General features: G+C 43.6%; 1 protein-coding gene across 4 annotated transcripts in view; it reads right to left on the bottom strand.

The window, feature by feature from the left end:
- syngap1a (synaptic Ras GTPase activating protein 1a) overlaps positions 1 to 16,170 on the bottom strand; it is an 83,182-nt gene extending 67,012 nt beyond the window's left edge. For 2 of the 4 annotated variants that reach the window (XM_077006191.1, XM_077006192.1), the window contains exon 1: positions 15,746 to 16,170. In XM_077006191.1, coding sequence (XP_076862306.1) covers positions 15,746 to 15,767 — 22 coding nt within the window. In that variant the 5' untranslated portion in view covers positions 15,768 to 16,170. The remainder of the gene's footprint in view (positions 1 to 15,745) is intronic. The other 2 variants (XM_077006193.1, XM_077006194.1) reach the window with 1 other exon arrangement.
- Positions 16,171 to 17,215: the final 1,045 nt, after the last annotated feature.

Below are 17,215 nucleotides of genomic sequence, written 5' to 3'. Positions count from 1 at the left end.
AGAGAGAGATGGAAGGGCAAAGAGCCAAAAATATAGGGAGAGGAGGAAGAGGGTGAGAAAAGAAACAATCCATGAATGTACACTTTATTTTCATGACTTTAGTATTTTCATGAATGTAAAACACACCTTTAATTTTCTGAAGGCAACATGAATGAAGATCTGCTGCATATTTTCCTATAGTATTCAGACAAATTCTTTACACAACAACCTGAATATTAGATATGATGTAACCATACTCCCAGCAAAGATACCCCAGCAGAGATACTCCAGCAGAGATACCCCAGCAGACATATCCCCAGCAGAGATACTCCAGCAGATATACCCCAGCAGATATACTCCTAGCAGATATAACCCAGCAGATACCTGAATATTAGATATGATGTAACCATACTCCCAGCAAAGATACCCCAGCAGAGATACTCCAGCAGAGATACCCCAGCAGACATATCCCCAGCAGAGATACTCCAGCAGATATACCCCAGCAGATATACCCCAGCAGATATATCCCCAGCAGACATACTCTCAGCAGATATACCCAGCAGACATACCCCCAGCAGATATACCCCAGCAGACATACCCCCAGCAGATATACCCCGCAGATATAACCCAGCAGATATACCTCCAGCAGACATACTCCCAGCAGATATACCCCAGCAGATATATACCCCAGCAGATATACCCCCAGCAGACATACTCCCAGCAGATATAACCCAGCAGATATACCCCAGCAGACATACCCCCAGCAGATATAACCCAGCAGATATACCCCAGCAGATATACCCCCAGCAGACATACTCCCAGCAGATATAACCCAGCAGATATACCCCAGCAGACATACTCCCAGCAGATATACCCCAGCAGATATACCCCAGCAGATATACTCCTAGCAGATATAACCCAGCAGATATACCCCAGCAGACATACCCCCAGCAGACATACCCCCAGCAGATATACCCCAGCATATCCCCAGCAGATATACCCCAGCTGATATACCCCAGCAGACATAATCCCAGCAGATATACCCCAGCAGATATACCCCAGCAGACATACTCCCAGCAGATATACCCTCAGTACAGGGTGTATACTGTATGGTGCAGTATAAATGATTCACACACACACAGAGTTCTGGCCTGCGATAGGACTACTCAGTACAGGGTATATACTGTTTGGTGCAGTATAGATGATACACACACACACACACACACACACACACACACATACACTCACACACAGGCAAGGAATTTAAAACTCATTCTGACACTGCTTTTGTGTCCTGCTCGCCCCCACAGAGAGAGAGAGAGAGAGGGAGAGGAAGAGAGAGAGATAGAGAGAGGGAGGGAGGAAGATGGGTTATAGCCCAAGAGATGTCACTTCCGTGACGCCCACTCTATTTCACGCACTCACACACCCCCAGCCTGTCTCCATGACAACTCAACACGGAACAGACTGAAAAACCACTAAAAGAGAGAGGGATTATGAGAAGGATAGAGAGAAAGAGAGAGGGGGGGCAGAGACAGGGAGAGAGACAGAGAAACAGAGACAGAGAGGCAGGGAGCGAGAGAGAGAGACAGAGACAGAGAAAGAGGGATAAATATTGGAATGGGGCAAAAAGGAAGAGAAGGTGTGATGGAAACAGAAGGAGGGACAAGAGGAGAGGAACTATTTTAGAAGAGGGAACCAACACTTTGTTCCCATAGCAACCATCATGGATGTGCAAGAGTGAACAGTCTCCCCACTCTCACCCCCCCACCACCTCTCTCTCTCTCCCTCTCTCTCTCCATCTCTCTTTCTATCTCTCTTTCTCTCTATCTCCCTCTCTCTCTCCATCTCTCACTCTTTCTCTCTATCTCCCTCTTTATCTCATTTGCACACTCTCTGAATCGAAGTGTATGTAGGTGTGTGTGTGTGTGTGTGTGTGTGTGTGTGTGTGTGTGTTGCAGGTGTGGGGGAGATCTTTCTACTAAAGAAAGAACACAGATAGTGTATTTTCATTCACAGGCACGTGTGGTGAGTAGTATGGACTGATGGGGTTATGGCCCTAGAGAAACTTGAGCTGTGTTGGAGTTGTGCTAAAGTTGTATTGGAGTTGTGCTAAAATTGTGTTGGAGTTGTGTTGGAGCCCTGTGTTTGAGCCCTGCCCTCATGCCAGTGTGGGTATGCTCACAGTTCCTGAGAATCAGACATCTACTGGGCATGCTCACTGTTCCTGAGTATCAGAAATCTACTGGGCATGCTCACGGTTCCTGAGTATCAGAAATCTACTGGGCATGCTCACGGTTCCTGAGTATCAGACATCTACTGGGCATGCTCACAGTTCCTGAGTATCAGAAATCTACTGGGCATGCTCACAGTTCCTGAGTATCAGAAATCTACTGGGCATGCTCACGGTTCCTGAGTATCAGACATCTACTGGGCATGCTCACGGTTCCTGAGTATCAGAAATCTACTGGGCATGCTCACAGTTCCTGAGTATCAGAAATCTACTGGGCATGCTCACGGTTTCTGAGTATCAGACATCTACTGGGCATGCTCACAGTTCCTGAGTATCAGACATCGACTGGGCATGCTCACAGTTCCTGAGTATCAGAAATCTACTGGGTATGCTCACAGTTCCTGAGTATCAGACATCGACTGGGCATGCTCACAGTTCCTGAGTATCAGACATCTACTGGGCATGCTCACAGTTCCTGAGTATCAGACATCTACTGGGCATGCTCACAGTTCCTGAGTATCAGACATCGACTGGGCATGCTCACAGTTCCTGAGTATCAGAAATCTACTGGGTATGCTCACAGTTCCTGAGTATCAGACATCGACTGGGCATGCTCACAGTTCCTGAGTATCAGAAATCTACTGGGTATACTCACAGTTCCTGAGTATCAGACATCTACTGGGCATAAACTACTTCTACTATGATCTACTGGGCATGCCAAATGCTCCTGTTGTTTACATGCTGGAGCAGGTAGTGCAGAATGCTAATTGAAACACCAAGGTCACAGGGATGCACGCACTCACACGCAGCCATACGCAGGTGGATCAGAGCATCTGCCCAATGTCATCTGCACATTGGTGCACATAGATCTGACTCCTGTGCATCTCAGACGTCGGCCGTCTGCACATGGGCCATCACTCCTGTGCATCTCAGACGTTGGCCATCTGCAAATTTCTGAGGTTTTTACTCTCAGTCACTACTTCATCTTCCCTGTGTGGAGTGCCCAGTTTCTGAAAAATCAACATCAAAACTACACTATCAACATCATAACACCACTACCAACATCATAAACCCACTACCAACATTATAATCCCACTACCAACCTCATAATCCCACTACCAACCTCATAATCCTACTACCAACCACTTAACCCCACTACCAAAATTATAATCCCACTACCAACCTCATAATCCCACTACCAACCACTTAACCCCACTACCAACCTCATAATCCCACTACCAACCTCATAATCCTACTACCAACCACTTAACCCCACTACCAACATTATAATCCCACTACCAACCCAGGGTTGCCAACTTTTCAACATCACTTGGAGTGAGATTTGTTTCAGGGGGGGTGTGTGTCAAATGGACACATTAACTATTATATGTTTATTTGGCCGGGGGGTGGGGGGGGTGTCAAATGGACACATTAATCATCATATGTTTATTTGGCGGGGGGGATGGGGGGGGGGGGTGTCGTCAAATGGACTCATTAATTATTATATGCTTATATGTTTCCTCTTTGCTACACCTAAAGCGATCAATCACCAGTGGTTGGCGCCAGAGCAAACTAGTAACTCATTGAATCATAGATGTAGATCAGAGATAAATAAACTAGATTTTTTTCAGTGTGAGAAATCGGATGAAGACCGTCAAATGCATGTGTCTCATGCTCATTGCGTAAACCAACTACCAACATCCTAAATCCACTATCAACCTCATAACCCCACTACCAACCTCATAATCCCACTACCAACCTCATAATCCCACTACCAACGTCATGAACCCACTACCAACGTCATAAACCTACTACCAACATCATAAACCCACTACCATCATTATAACTCCACTACGAACCTCTTAATCCCACTACCAACATTATAATCCCACTACCAAGCTCATAATCCTACTACGCGGTGTGGCACTGAGTCCCCCTCAGGAGACTTGGCTCCTCTCAGGGTTTTTCTCCTCATGCCGAGGAGGTCTTTCCCTGCCACCATCACCCTCGGTTCACTCAGGGGTCTGGACCAAGACTCCCATAAAGTGGCTTGGCGAGGCTGGTGATTTTATAAAGTGCTGCCCAACTAAAGATGAATTAGGTCAGAAACATCCAGCCACTCCGCTACAAAGAGCTGCAGAGTGAGTGGCTACAGCAGTAAGTCGAACAGAGCCTTTCAGATTCAGCTCTTCATGTCAAACACACTTCCTCTCTGTGTCACCTCTCGGCGATCACATGCTTGGCGGTGACTGTAAACATTCCAATCATTTGTCCTTCCTGTAATTCGTTGGTTTTAGGCTTGCCTGGAAATAGCCGCCCAGGGATATTAGCAGTGTGGTATCCAGGTGGGACGACTTCTCTGCAAGGACTTGTGCAGCGTTAACCGTGCTACACTCGTCCCCCTGGAAGCCTTTCCAAGCCTGTCGTTCTTTTCCCAAGGCCAAGAGCCATATGCAGCAGTGTGGGAACAGCGTGTTCATAGCTGGTCTGCACCTTCCAGCTCTCCGCACATGATGCCAGTGAGATCCAGCACGGCAGAAGAAGTTTCAGCTGTTTCCCTAGTTAAGTCTTGTTACAGCTCCCTTATGTGTTAACATTTCCTAACCAGAATACGCAGAACACTCCAGATCAGTCACATTCACATCACTGTCCCTGAGGATGTAAGTTCTTTTAGGCACTGCAGAATACACACCCAGAGAGACACACCGGCCCTATAAAACACATTAAGAATCTCTGTGTCTGCTTGATCAGGTGTGGAGTGGGCTATGCACCTTGGCTATGTTCTGGGGCCCTTCCACACAGACTGCCTCTCGTTGGACAAGACACCTTTAATAAACGGGCAACTGTCGTTAACGTTTGTTTTTAAAATGTCCTGCTACACCTTTAAGGTGAAGTCCAGGCAGCGTGTGTCGGTATTGTAGGTCATGCGCGTAAGAAAGGTCGGCGTGCAGCAGGCTTGTGTCCTTTCTCTGCGGAGCGAGCGCGAGCGCCAGGCATCCCCCAGGCACGCTCGCAGCCAGCTAACCGCGCTCGCGGTGGGTGGCCCAGTCGCTGCGGGGCTGTCGGTGTGGGCCAGCGCTAGCCACTCGGGGTTAGTGCGCATACCATATCTAGAACTGAGCAGGAAGCGCTGAGCGATGATGGGACTCGCGTGTCCGCGGAGGAAGCGTGCGCTAGCCTGTGCTCTCCGAGGCTAGTCGCTACTGACAGGGACGCTCAAACAGCGCAACAGAAGTGGTAGCGCTGCACTAGCCCCAGAGCGCAGAGGGAAAATGGCAGACACGTTCATACTCAACACATACTCGGTTATTAATCTCACACCCTGCCCCTTACAACTCCTTCCGAATTCTGTGCTCCCTGAACAGGTCACAGGCAGGACTTTTTTAAATGTTTAATTTGTCTATTGATTGATTGTAAAATTGATTCTGTTGTGATTGTAATTTATCCTTTTTTTTTTACATTAGGTCAGCTTTATTTATTCACACATTCACACATGCAAACAATTAATCTACATCTCCAGAATTCGGCAGACGCTCTTAGGGAGGTTTACCAAAGTCACACAGCGAGATCTCCCTGGGAATCGAACCCACGACATCGGTGATACTAGCACCTTGAACTGCGTTATATGTGGGTTTGTGGCAGCAGGTTTTAACACAGTAGGTACTATCACTTTGAAATACGCTCTCGGCATTCTTCAGAACATACAACATCTTGGAACCCCCGACCAACACCCCCATCCCGAGGTTCTGTAAGAGAAAGACAGACTGGACTCGTTTCTTCCCTTCGGCACTCGGGTCACTATCCTGTAACCTGTACAGTGATACGGGGCAGGAACACTTCCAGAGTTATTGCTTTATATTGTAATACTAAATATTGAAAAAATGCTTTTTTGTGCCATAAACCATTTGTATTCTCAATGTGAATCCATGATGTCAGTATGTCATTATGTGAAACGTCTAGTATTTATAAATGCTTAATTTATCCTTTTTTAAATATTAATGTTAATTCATTTCACATTACGTCATAATGACGAGGGATATTTTTTAAGTGCAATGTTCATTATTCATTATTGTTTAAATGTCAGTGTACAGCATATACTGTAATGACTGGTACAATAATTAATTCTACCACTCTGTATTTCTGTGCATGTTGCTCTTTATGTCATATTTAACTGCACTGTATACTGAATGCTGTGTATACTGAACTTTGCATTTCCTCACATGTATGAATAAAGTTTGTCTTAAACGGTCTACACACAGATTAATGTCTTCCATTCCAGTGAAACTTTGGCTAATTAAAAATCCACATCTGAGTTATATGGGGCCTAACACTACTATGAAAGTACATTTAAGGCACTGGTGTCACACACAGACACCAAGAGTGGCAGTCAAATCCCACAACACATTACATTCTGAATGAGCATAAATACACCATTAAATGAGAACAGTACAGTACTGAATGAAGCTGAACACACCATTAAATAAGGACAGTACTGAATGAGGCTGAACACACTATTAAATTAGGACAGTACTGAATGAGGCTGAATACAGCATTAAATCAGGACAGTACTGAATGAGGCTGAACACACTATTAAATTAGGACAGTACTGAATGAGGCTGAATACACCATTAAATCAGGACAGTACTGAATGGGACTGAACACACCATTAAATCAGGACAGTACTGAACACACCATTAAATCAGGACAGTACTGTATGAGGCTGAACACACCTCTAAATCAGGACAGTACTGAATGAGCCAGTGAAAAAGACTTTTGCCTGTGCTTCCGAGGACAAAAGACAAGATGGCCTTCCATGACACAGCCCCCTCTGTACACCATGTTCCTGTGTGTGTGTGTGTGTGTGTGTGTGTGTGTGTGTGTGTGTGTGTGTGTGTGTGTGTGTGTGTGTGTGTGTGTGTAATCTTTTGTAGTAAATAATATAATCATAAAACATATAATCCACCTGCTTGAAGTCATGGTTGGTGATAGTCATTGCTAGATTGAGCCAGGAATGCTCCTGTTCGGTGGGATAATGATCTTGTGCCCAGTTTGGCTTTTACTTGTGTTACAGAGCACAACCAACTGATGTCTGGTATTAGTAATTATGACCAATATGCATATTTAAAATTCATTTTTTAATTAAAAATGTTTTAAATACTACACAATGTTTAATCTGAGGTACTGAGGTTCATTTGCATACACTCCATGCAGGTTTCATGTGATCTGTTTGTATGGGATTAAATGTAACATTGATGATTTTTCTGTGAAAATTAAGAAGAGGGTGTTCCCTGATGTATGTGTTTGTTACATTTTTAATTAGTCAGACATCAATTTAAGCACATGTATTCTTAATGAGGAATCAGGTCTGGTCAGAACTTCCAGTGGCCTGACTGATGTGCTAAAACTGTGAGCATAAAACAGGTGCTAGTGGACACGGTTACACTATAATGAAATCTGTTCTTCTGTTGACCTTACAATGCCATTACCATGTCACTACCACATCACTACACACCACTACCACATCACGACTGTGTAACGATACCACTACCACATCACTACACACCACTACCACATCACGACTGTGTAACGATAACACTACCACATCACTACACACCACTACCATGTCATTACCACATCAATACACACCACTACTATATCACTACACAACACTACCATGTCACAACCATATCACTACACACCACTACCACATCACCACTGTGTAACAATACCACTACCTCATCACTACACACCACGACCACATCCCCACTGTGTAACGATACCACTACCACATCACTACACACCACTACCACACCATCACTGTGTAACGATACCACTACCACATCAATACACACCACTACCACATCATCACTGTGTAACGATAACACTACCACATCACTACACACCTCTACCATGTCACTACCACATGACTACACACCACTACCATGTCACAACCATATCACTACACACCACTACCATGTCACAACCATATCACTACACACAGTGGCGCAAAAAGGGGGTATGCAGCGTATGCGACGCATAGGGGCGCTGCACTAGAGGGGGTGCCAAATCGATGCCAGAAAATTATTTGCAGAGTAGGTGGGGGTGGGGGGTGGAGTGTGGGGGGCGCCGATAGTATGTTTGCATACACCTCAGAAAGTATTTAGTTGCAACCCTAACTAAACACCACTACCACATCACTACGCACCACTGCCATTTCACTACCATATCACTACACATCACTGACATGTCACTACGGCATCACTACACACCACTACCATGTCACTACCACATCACTACACACCACTACCATATCACTACACACCACTACCACATCACTAGACATCACTACCACATCACTACGCACAACTGCCATGTCACTACCACATCACCACTGTGTAACAATACCACTACCACATCACTACACAGCACTACCATGTCATTACCACATCACTACACACCACTACCATATCATTACACACCACTACCATATCATTACACACCACTACCATGTCATTACCACATCACTACACACCACTACCATGTTACTACCCCATCACTACACACCACTACCACATCATCACTGTGTAACGATACCACTACCACATCACTACACACCACTACCATGTCATTACCACATCACTACACACCACTACCACATCACTACACACCACTACCATGTCATTACCACATCACTACACACCACTACCATATCATTACACACCACTACCATGTCATTACCACATCACTACACACCATTACCATATCACTACACACCACTACCACATCACTACACATCACTACCACATCACTACACACCACTACCATGTCACTACCATATCACTACACACCACTACCACATCACTACGCACCACTGTCTTGTCACTACTACATCACTACACACCACTACCATGTCACTACCACATCACTACACACCACTACCATATCATTACACACCACTACCATGTCACTACCATATCACTACACTACTGGTTAAGGTGGTGTGAACACTGGTGAAAGTGGTGTGAACACTGATTAAGGTGGTGTGAACACTGGTTAATGTGCTGTGAACACTGGTTAAGGTGGTGTGAACACTGATTAAGGTGCTGTGAACACTGATGAAAGTGGTGTGTTTTCCATGTCAGATGGATTCTTACTGGGTTTTTTGCAAATACAAAACAGATAGGCTCTTATTCTAATGTGCATCTTTTTTGTGTAATTTTTTGTAACTGTAAGTTTTTGTGACAATAATTTTTGTGATTATATATTTACTCTTTCATGTTTCTTCTCATTTAGCCCATGCTATTTGTGACCACAGTATCTCATCATAAAGATAGTATGTTTGCATACACCTCAGAAAGTATTTAGTTGCAACCCTAACTAAACACCACTACCACATCACTACGCACCACTGCCATTTCACTACCATATCACTACACATCACTGACATGTCACTACGGCATCACTACACACCACTACCATGTCACTACCACATCACTACACACCACTACCATATCACTACACACCACTACCACATCACTAGACATCACTACCACATCACTACGCACAACTGCCATGTCACTACCACATCACCACTGTGTAACAATACCACTACCACATCACTACACAGCACTACCATGTCATTACCACATCACTACACACCACTACCATATCATTACACACCACTACCATATCATTACACACCACTACCATGTCATTACCACATCACTACACACCACTACCATGTTACTACCCCATCACTACACACCACTACCACATCATCACTGTGTAACGATACCACTACCACATCACTACACACCACTACCATGTCATTACCACATCACTACACACCACTACCACATCACTACACACCACTACCATGTCATTACCACATCACTACACACCACTACCATATCATTACACACCACTACCATGTCATTACCACATCACTACACACCATTACCATATCACTACACACCACTACCACATCACTACACATCACTACCACATCACTACACACCACTACCATGTCACTACCATATCACTACACACCACTACCACATCACTACGCACCACTGTCTTGTCACTACTACATCACTACACACCACTACCATGTCACTACCACATCACTACACACCACTACCATATCATTACACACCACTACCATGTCACTACCATATCACTACACTACTGGTTAAGGTGGTGTGAACACTGGTGAAAGTGGTGTGAACACTGATTAAGGTGGTGTGAACACTGGTTAATGTGCTGTGAACACTGGTTAAGGTGGTGTGAACACTGATTAAGGTGCTGTGAACACTGATGAAAGTGGTGTGTTTTCCATGTCAGATGGATTCTTACTGGGTTTTTTGCAAATACAAAACAGATAGGCTCTTATTCTAATGTGCATCTTTTTTGTGTAATTTTTTGTAACTGTAAGTTTTTGTGACAATAATTTTTGTGATTATATATTTACTCTTTCATGTTTCTTCTCATTTAGCCCATGCTATTTGTGACCACAGTATCTCATCATAAAGAAGTCAGGTAGATTCACATCAGACAGAATCACTTTAAGTACCAGGACTACTTTATGACCTTTCACCTGTGCAGATCAGGCTGGTGGATTTGTTGGGCTTTGCTAGTTAGCTGTGTGGTGTCTGAGGGTGACTTTGTGTGTGTGTGTGCATGTCTGTGTGTGTGTGTGTGTGTGGGGGGGGGGGGGGGGGGGGGGGGGGGTTGTCACCCAGAGCACTACAGGCAGCTTAGTTTCTTAGCATGTGCAGTTTATGTCCTAACCATCTGACAACCACGACCTCACAGAGTACCTATGTATGAGATCATCCATACAGGAGTCTGATGTCCAAGCATCAAGTTAACAAAACTGTGAAAATAAACAGTGTGTGAAGAAGGTGAAGCATAGAATGGGCCCAGAATCAGAAGAATCAGAAGCAGATTATTTCAAAGTCAAAGCGAATGATGTTCATGGAAAACACAGTAGATCCCCCCAGCATTACAGCACGAATTATATTCATGGAAAACACAGTAGTAGATCCCCCCAGCAGTACAGCACAAGTGATGTTCATTGAAAACACAGTAGTAGATCCCCCCAGCAGTACAGAGTGAATGATGTTCATGGAAAACACAGTAGTAGATCCCCCAGCAGTACAGAGTGAATGATATTCATGGAAAACACAGTAGTAGATCTCCTCAGCAGTACAGAGTGAATGATGTTCTTGGAAAACACAGTAGTAGATCCCCCCAGCAGTACAGCACGATTGATATTCATGGAAAATAATGCCAATAAAATGGAGTCTGTTTACAGATTGGCAGTGCTGATAACACCACACCATTAAACCTTTGCTATTAAAATCTGAAGCCACAAAATGAGATCTGTATGTGCATTTGATATTTGTATAACAGGAAACAGAAACTGGAGCTGCTTAGCCGCTTCTGGAGGTGGACAGGAGGCATTGTGTTCAAAGCTAACTGGCAATCTAACAGCACAGTTTGGCTGGACTAAACAAAATCAGCAGGGAAGAGCTCCAGCACTCTGCCACAAATGTTCACCCCTCAGGGATCCGCTGCTGCTGGGACACCTGCTATGGATACGTGGGCTTAATGAACTGGAATGTGTCCCGCTCAGCTGCCTGATCAAGAACGCCCAGAATATCTTCGGGTTACACATTTTCAGTCTCTCTGAATTCCATCTGGCACTGCTTGGGAGGGGTTTGTTTGTTTGTTTGTTTGTTTGTTTGTTTTATTGTTTTGTCTTAAGAGCAGTTGATTCTTCTGTCATATTTTAGTCAAACCTATCAACATGTTCTGACATGTGAAAGTTAAGAACATGAATTTTAAAAGAGAGTGTGTAAAACATGTCTGTGTTCAGAGCCCTGTAGAAGCACCACCATCACCCAGCTGAAGGTCAAAGTGCAGCTGAACAGAGGAGACCACAACGGCTGAAATGGCCTTTTCTCATTGGCTAAGCTGGTTTGCACTGGTGATGTCTACTGTGAGCTGAGTGACAAGCCCAGGGCACAGAACAGAGCATAAATAAAGATTCATAAGGGGTTCACCTCCTTACAACCCTAGAAAATGGCTTTGTGTCTGCAGATTACAATCATACCATCACGCAAGGTATTCAGAGCAAGTGTCACCTATACCGGTATTACCATGTTAAAATGAGATCAGACCAGGACAAAAATTTACCAAAACTTCATAACCGTAACAATGATGTTTTTATATGTTTGCGTGAGAGAGAGAGAGAGAGAGAGAGAGAGAGAGACAGATTGAGAGAGAAAGAATGCGAGACAGAATGAGCCAGCCTCAAAGCCGAGCATCTGGTTACTGCTAGCAGCTTTATCTGGTTTAAGGTTCTCTGTGTGACTATATCCAGCATCTGCGCTGATGATCCTCTTGAAGTGGTGCAAACCTGCCATTTGCCAAGAACACGATTGATTATTCTGGTTTTAGCTGATGTGTGTTGCAACTCTATGGTGTAAATAATGGGAGTTAGATAAAGACACTAACTCTGTGTGTCAATAAACCTATTATGCTGCTACACCAATGAATGTTTGAACACATTCAAATTAAAAAATAAACCACTGCACTGACCTGACACAGGCCATAAAAATTGGCCATCTAAAGTCAAGTGAAGTGAGCCACCGGACTGAATCTGTGTGTGTTAATACCATGACCTAGGCTTTACGAACACATCTGTTTGAAACCACCACTCTTTGTGAAGACGCCACCTCATTTCTCCACGCTATGATTATACTGACCTGAGTGCCAGGATCGCTTCACCCTCTAAGAAGTCAATTTAAATCTGAACAAATGGTGATAGTAATTACCAAATAATGGGTATTGACAACTGGCATCTTTAATTCACTAGACCCATGAAGACAGCCACATTGTGCCAGTATATACAAATCAAACTGGACCCAGTGTCATGCATTCTAAAACTCAAACACTGCAAAGCACTGATTTCAAGGGCTTATAAACAATGCTATACAGTTTGGTTAATATACACCTGTCATGACAACACACAAAACCAAGATATTTGTGTAATATTTGATCATACATGTCAGTTCCACATAGTCATATTTCATTCCACTTTAATTACTGCTGTGATGCTCTCTGCAGTGCACCTAAACATTATTCTGTAATGCAAAGTTCAAGATGTCTTGGATATGCAACCCAGTGACAGCATTAGCTTCTCTCAGACACTGATGATGGGCTGAATTCATTAGGCAGAGGTTATTGATCCAAAATTACACTGCTCTATTATTTAGAGAATTATATAACTCTTTACTCAATCTCCTGTTTAAATATTATACCACATCAAGATAAAGGACAAAAAGCAAACACTGTCATAATTTTCAGGACAGAGTAACAGCCAAAGCATTTGAGGATGTGTTTCAGGCTAACAACCATGGATGAAGTCATACAGTGGTGGGTCATAGGAGGGGTGAAATATGAGGTTGCATTACATCTGCGTGCCGAGATCATTTGTTCTTGGTTACACTCATTGTGAAAAACAATTAAATCAGAATCATTTTTATGTGTCGTATAGTCACTGCAAACTTAACACACCACAATATTCAAACCCGTTTTAGTGCCTGCAGTGTGAACAGAATATAGAGTTGATCCAATGGAATAACACAGTTAGGTGGAGTGTCATGTCGGTCTATTATTACATCAGAACCAGTCTCATGGCAATCCTGCTGTCCTAACTCATTCACTACAATTTTGATGAACACATTAAAACATTTAGAAAGATGTGCAAAATTCATATATTGATTCATAGTGAAAGTATCTGAAGTGTAGCTATACACCCCACCCCCACCACAAGAAAAAAGTTGATTAAATTCAACAAAAACATTTGCATCACAATGATGGAATCTGAATATCACATAAACAGGGTTTTTCTTCCTAATGTAACAATAGTATCAAATAAAGCAACAGTTGCCTATTAAACTGTGGATTCTACAACCAAACAATCTGGAGTCAATTGTGTTTAAAGTTTTTCAAATGTGAACACTAATTTCACTTATCAGGTCTTTACACCTTTATCCATCACATGCAATTTTATATGCTGTATGTATTTTCAGAGCAAAGTACATATATCACCATTCAGTGCCTTCTGCAGAGGTATCAGAACCACCTGATCACCAGCACTCTTATGGCAGCACTGAGCCTCCGATGGACTATATTCAGCATCCAACAGTGTCCCAGAACCACAGAGTGCAGAGGATCTTGTTTTTTGCTAATGTATCATGTGATCAGGAGTGTTGGAGGAAGGAGATCTTCTGTGGAGACTGGAGGCCTGTTTCGAGGTTTCCCTAGAGTTGTTAATCTGAGAATGTAAATCTAACTTGAACGACCCACTGCATGGAGCCAGAGCCACTGTAATCGGCTGACCTACACATTTCTGATCTCTGCTCAAGCTCCGTAGAAATGACAGTAGGAAACCCCTGAGTGTAAACTCCACAAACTGATATGGATATACCTTACACACGCTGTGTTCCATTTTACTAGGGTGAGCGACCTTGGCACCCCATTAAATTCCGTTTAGAATTTAACTTTTGTAGTTCTTTTCCGTGCAGATTGAATGGTCTGAATTCATTCCCCTTCACCAAAATGAGATGAAACTGGATTCATCCCAAATCGTGGCACTTCGGTTAATTTAACTCCACGGCATGAATCTATACCACCTTCACAAGCGTGACTGTTGTCATTAAATCCTACGATTTAATATTTCAATTGTCTTGTCGAGTGAGTGCACACAGCAAATGACCTCGCCATTTTAAGTGAAGTGGTCTGTTACTCTCTAGTGTCGAATCTCTCGCGTGCTCGTTCCACAGCGCGCGCGCGCGCGTAATTTTCGCTCCCTCCGTTTCCCGTGTGTGTTCTTCCGTTCTAAACCTCTCACTCTCCGGAGCGCGGCCCACCTCTACCTTCCACTATCGGATCATTTCAGCTTCTATAAATAAACTGTTTGTACTGACATGGCCTTAGGACGCACAGCTGCATTTCCAAGAGCCGGTGGAGACGATCCGCGTTGTGTCGCCAAGGTTTTAACAAAATACTGTCTTTGTTGGCCAGTGAATTCAGTTACTCTTTCCAAAAACATAATGAGGTAAATCTGGTACACTTTCCTAAAATATTAATTTATTTTGTCTGCTGGCAAAGCAGGTGGCGGATTGTTTATCTCTTCTCGAAAGTGGTTAATCACAACAGGTAATGGTTGTGATTGATTTTCCCTCACCAGCTGCATCACACCAACAGTCATCGACAAGGTTGCTATGTGTCGGTCCAGCGTCGAGGCCCGGTTCTACAGAAACGCCATATGACAAGATTACTAATACAGTCATTTGAGCTAAGCAGAATAGGACATATATTCGCCGTGAATTGCGCAATGCTACCTGCATACCGAACGCCGTCTCGGCGGGTGGGAGAGAGAGAGAGAGAGAGAGAGAGAGAGAGAGAGAGAGGGGGAGAGAGAGACAGAAAGAGTGAGAGTCTAAATATTTTAACTCTTACCTTGTGAAGACACATAGGACATGATCCAACGGCATCGAACGTGGTCACCCGCCTCACCGGGTAATCTGACGGTACTTTCTAAGAAGTGGCATCCGGGCTAGAATAACCACATCGGTTCGCAACGTAAAGATGTAGGCGGCTATAAATGCCCATGTCGGCACGTGACATACGAAATAAAACACACTTTAATCCATTTTCGCCAAAGGCCTCGCGCATCAGCAAAAAAGTAAAACGGTACTGAAATGCTATGAATTGTGGAATAATGTAGCACGCGAGCTGGAGAGAGTGGAGAGAGAGAGAGAGGGAGGGAGAGAGGGGAAGAGAGAGCGAGGGAGCGGGGGGGGCGGTGAGGCGCGCTCATGAATAACCTAGCTACCAAGTATCCTACTGATCTAAATGGTTTCTCTTCGTGGCCAGACGATGGATTTAAGTGCACGTTTCCCCATACATTCTAACAATTCAATATGGGTATTCGCTGCTGTCGCGGGCGCTCTTGAACATCAGAGTTGACACGCACTTTTCTCTCCCCCACTCATCCTTTCACTCACTCACACGCGGGCACACTACAGTCACACTGGAAGCGCGCGCACAGACACGGGCATGTTATGATCACGTAGTCACAGTAATGATGCAAACATCACTTTCTCCGCTGCTGGATTACAAGGGACCACGCGTCTCCTTTAGATTTAGGATTGCTGTTGGAGCTAAACTTAGCCTGTCAGAAGTTGCATTATATTTACGTTAGCTCCAAGCGCCCATTTCTCATTAATAAGAGTTAAGAGAGTTTATTGTCATTTGCAGTATGGAAACAGGTTTCTATGTACAATGAAACTGTTTGTGTCAGTATTTGAATTTTAATATTTAAGATTTTGTATCAAGATAAGATTTTGTAGATTTTATATTAGGATTTTGTATTACTTTGTATTAAGATTTTTCATCAGACACAGAAAGTCAGGAACATGCTAGGTTATATAAAAACACACAAAAAAACCCATTAAACTAAGCGATTCTCAGTAATTCATAAACATATAGATAGAAGACTGCTAGTCGCGATGCTTGAACCCACAACCCGAGTCTGCGTGTCTAACCTGTAGGCTACAGCTGTCCACTAAATATGATACTACTATAGGCAGACAGACAGATAGACACAGACAGATAGACAGACAGATCACGTCGGCTGCCCTCCGATGTTCATATCCAGTAAGACACACCACCGTGCTCATGATTTGCTTGTTTTAAATGTATATGTGATTTTCCAAATCATTTAAATAATTTAAATGTATATGTGATTTAACAAATCATTTAAATAATTCGAATGTATATGTGATTTAACAAAATCTGAATTAAATAATTCAAATGTATATTTGATTTGCCGAATCATTTCTGTGGTGCCCTCAGGGTTATGTAGACGTTTTGGAGGGACGTACGATGCTATTTTACAGAAATCAGATTACCCAAGGATGGCCCGAA

This window comes from Brachyhypopomus gauderio, chromosome 5 (assembly GCF_052324685.1).
Source record: "Brachyhypopomus gauderio isolate BG-103 chromosome 5, BGAUD_0.2, whole genome shotgun sequence".
NCBI lineage: Eukaryota > Metazoa > Chordata > Actinopteri > Gymnotiformes > Hypopomidae > Brachyhypopomus > Brachyhypopomus gauderio.
Note: the sequence above shows the minus strand (reverse complement) of the source record. Positions and strands in the feature narration are given on the sequence as shown.